Consider the following 3,964-nt stretch of genomic DNA (forward strand, 5'->3'; position numbering starts at 1 on the left):
TGAAGCCCGTTTTCTGGCGTTATAAATATCCTGACTTACCGCTTTTCCACTGGGGGCATATATAGTTTTTTTCAAATGATTCATATATTTTTTTTCCAGTTTGTGACAGCATTTCTGTTTGTGTACGCAGAGTGTGAAAATAAAATAAACAACAATAAAATACTGGAAGTGATCTGCATAAACCTAAATTGTACAGATGATTTAATTGCACTAGATCTTAATGCACTGGCAGAGTAAAATGCCAGTTGGTTTTTTCTTATGAACGAGAGGTTCACGTTTCTAAATTCATAAATCCACTTTGGTAGTTCTAATGCTAGTAGAGACAATAAAGCATTATTTAAGGTTGTCAAACAAATAAATCCACTTTTCGCAAGCTTTTCCTTTTTATGTTGGAGGTGATTTATCTGTTTCCTTCTTTGAAAGCCGAGATGACGCTCGTACCAAACACAGAGCAAATATAGCAGAAATAAGTTTTCGTTATTATGTTTCGTAAAACACCATGAACCCAAACAGACGTATAATATGCCTTGCATTTTATGAGCCCCTGGGGTTAACTATTGATTCCTTAATGTTCAAATAACTTCCAAGTTTAACAATAAACTTAAGCTTTGTGTGCTAACCATTCCTAGCGCTTCTCAGTAATAGTCCCGGGAGCTGTATCTATCTAAGGTGTTTTGTTTTATCTTCATCTTTAGGATAGTATAAGTACAACCAAACTCTGAAAGAGACACATATTTTCATTGAATATTAGGTTTTCCACATCTAGCTGACCATGACAGCCATGCAGCAGCTGCAGTTGATGATCTACATGATGATGTTTACATCTTGCCTGGTCTCCAAAGGTTTGATCATTTCATAGCAGTCTTATTGTTACCATGTCTTCATTTGAGGGCTAATTAAAAAACAAAATTATTTGGTGCATATGTTTCCTTGGGTGTTATTTTTCTTAGAATGTTTCTGTATTAAATATGAAAATATCTGGAATATAGTTCTTAATCAGGCTACCAATTATCCACTCTCATCTTTTACTAATCAAACTATAATATTCAAATTTGATAAATTACAAATATATTTGGAGCAAGTTCAGCTTCTTGATTGAACGTGTTACTTCGTGCCTTACAGAATATTAGTCTCGTATTGTTGTTACATAGTCAGTGTGGTTTTAAATGTCTCTCGGTGGGAAGCGTTAAGTTTACGGATTTACAATGTTAAAATCCGGGGCTCGATTCCCTGTGGTAGATATAGTATGTAGTCCAATGTGGTCTTGCTTTTAAACAAACAAACAAATCATGTTATAAAGTATTGAAGAGAAGTGCTCGACTTTCTGCTATCTATTCGCAAAGTATCACATTTACTTGTTTTACAGAACATTTGTCCGAAAAATCCTCTACAAAAGTGCAACCATCAAAGGATGATGGAACGTATTTCTATGCCTTAACTCACTTTTTATAATCTAACTTTTTACGCAGTATTTTTCGAAAAAAATATTCGTGACGAAATTTACCTTGAATTTAAAAAGTAAAGTTCGTGAATTCAATTATGTTGTGGTTTCTACGTTTCCCACTTTTTTTTACCGAGTTTAATAGATAGACCTAAATACTCAAGTGGGATTGACGATCAGAATAATGAGAACAAATATATAAAACAAAATAACTTGAATTTAGAAAGTCAAATCAGTGCAATTATTTTATGGTTTATGCCCCCCCCCCCCAGTGGTACAGCGGTATGTCTGAGGACTTACAACGTTAGAATCCGGGTTTCGATACCCGTGGTGGGCAGAGCACAGATAGCCCATTGTGTAGCTTAATTACAAACAAACACAATTTAAAATTTATAAGCTTCCACTGTTGTACTGAGTATAATATGTACAACTGGACTTGGATCGAAGATTGGAATTATTGAAATAGAATGGAAAAAAAAATAGCTATTATATAATTGTCAGTTCTTGATCGTTATAACCTGTACATCGATATGTATTAATATCTAAATGCTTAGACGGTTCAAATTACCAAATATATTAAAGCAGATTTCGAAACATCCAAAGGCTATAGTGCTTTCGGATATACGAATCTTCTTATTTTTGTTCCTGTAACAGAATAATCAACTACTCGAAAGTGCTTGAAATCTATTTTTTGTTTGAATATCATTTAAACCTTAGCAAGCAAAAAATATTATATTTGTACCTTTATATAAAGGTTACGTACTATTGTAACAATCTCAATTCAGAATTATATAACATTTTACAACGTACATTTTTCATTAAACAAAATTAATATATATTACTAGAGAGTCGTTACAATTTTTTCTCTATATGTTTAATTACAAGTATCTTTGATCGTTTAACTTCTAAACGTACTATTTCTCATTCAAGTCACTTAAATAAAACTTATTTTACTGTTCTTCATAGTTTTTACTTAAAGCAGTGTTGTTTTTTTGCTTCAGGATATGTTCTTCACAAGGAAAATGGAAGACAAGATCAGATCCCATCATTACGAGCGACTAAAGACTACAGATCAGAGGCTGACATCTGGACATTTCCTCCTCGAATTGGACGATCAGCAGTTTTTGACTTTTTGCCATTTTCATACATTATGGCTGAAGACTTAATATTTAAACTTTATGAAGACATGGATAGCCCTAAGCATTCTATGCTTGCATTTACTCCAAGAATTGGTCGAAAGAAGCGATCCATATCCGAAGAATATGATGACTGGCAACTCAATGATGATGATATCCAAAGGATTTTGAGACAAATTATTCCAGTTTTGCATAATAATGTGGATGATGGTTACATAAATAAAGCAAAAAGAGCAATGTTTACTCCTCGAATAGGACGTGCATCATACATTCCAAGAATTGGAAGAGCAAATACAGGGGCTTTATCTAGCTTACTCCTATAATAGGGCTAGCACCGTTTAGTGCTAGAATTGGCAGGTTGAACAACTTAGATTTCAAGAAAAGTAACGAGGGATGAATTACTCACAAGATTGCCAACCATAATTTGGAAACTTACAACGGAACATAGAACTCAAAATAGAGAAAAAGTAAGAAATGGAAATGTATGTTATTTGACAAAAATAAATAACTAAATAATTTATCAAGCACATAGTTAGTTTTAGAATTTCTTCAGGTAAAAAAGCATAATATTCGTATTGATGTCTTAAGGTCTTTGAAATTTAAAAAGGTATACGAATACGACTCTATAATTAATTCGTTTTTTTCCTAGGCGTGTCGCTGGAAAGTGGGGAATGAAATATTTTCAAAGTTTTAAATTTATCTTACAGAATGCGCGTGAACATCGTTGTATGTACAGAGGATTGAATACGATACATTAAAACGTATTTCAGTATGCAAATCAGCAAGTTACATGACAAATACAGCCTATACAAAGTCGCGATGGAGCGCAATGTATCAGAACTACATGTTGGCATTGTTTGGCGTTTTGTTAGTTTGGCATTTTGATATCACCGAAAATTCATCGTTTCTGTGAAAGGAATGTAACATCTCTTTCCGAAGAAAAATATTCATACACTCAAATCTCAAAGATGCGCTCATATCGGGGATTTAGCATTTCTAAAACGGAGATATTCCTTGAAGTTAATGGCATTGGAGCACAAAAAGAATATGGGTCAAGTTGGGGCACCAACACTCTCCAGAAAGAGATCTGCAACAAGTCGTACCCCAGCCATGCTAAACAAAGTGCAATGTATTGTAATCCATAAGAATCCACGAACACAAAGGTCAGTGGCAAAAGCCCTTTACGTGGCCCAAGCAAAAGTAGGTAATGTAGTTAAGAAGGATCTCCATCTGTAAAAGTTGCACATGGTGCTTTCACCACAGATATGTTCAAATAGCGCATAACTCAAGCATTTCGTGAATGTAACGAGAATTCAAACTATTCTATAAGAAGACATGCTGGTAAAGTCGCTAAGTGCAACGTCTATGGATTTATGTGCAACTAGAT

At 34.0% G+C, this 3,964-nt stretch overlaps 1 protein-coding gene across 2 annotated transcripts; it reads left to right on the forward strand.

Moving 5' to 3' along the window:
• The first annotated feature begins 684 nt into the window (after positions 1-684).
• Positions 685-3,104, forward strand: LOC111086927. 2 transcript variants are annotated; one of them, XM_022391768.1, is made up of 3 exons: positions 685-842; positions 2,443-2,728; positions 2,789-3,104. In XM_022391768.1, exons 1-3 carry the CDS (start codon positions 773-775, stop codon positions 2,898-2,900), a joined length of 468 nt encoding a protein of 155 aa, XP_022247476.1. In that variant the 5' UTR covers positions 685-772; the 3' UTR covers positions 2,901-3,104. The 2 variants fall into 2 exon arrangements, with proteins under 2 accessions (XP_022247476.1, XP_022247475.1); XM_022391767.1 differs by having other exon boundaries at positions 2,443-3,104.
• Positions 3,105-3,964: the final 860 nt, after the last annotated feature.

Source organism: Limulus polyphemus, unplaced genomic scaffold (assembly GCF_000517525.1).
Source record: "Limulus polyphemus unplaced genomic scaffold, Limulus_polyphemus-2.1.2 Scaffold1562, whole genome shotgun sequence".
NCBI lineage: Eukaryota > Metazoa > Arthropoda > Merostomata > Xiphosura > Limulidae > Limulus > Limulus polyphemus.

Bases quoted from the DNA above. Each gene is read 5' to 3' on its own strand.
- LOC111086927 (XM_022391767.1), top strand. From the start codon at position 773: ATGACAGCCATGCAGCAGCTGCAGTTGATGATCTACATGATGATGTTT. The intron at 843-2,442 runs GTTTGATCATTT...TTTTTGCTTCAG, and splicing joins ATCTTGCCTGGTCTCCAAAG to GATATGTTCTTCACAAGGAA.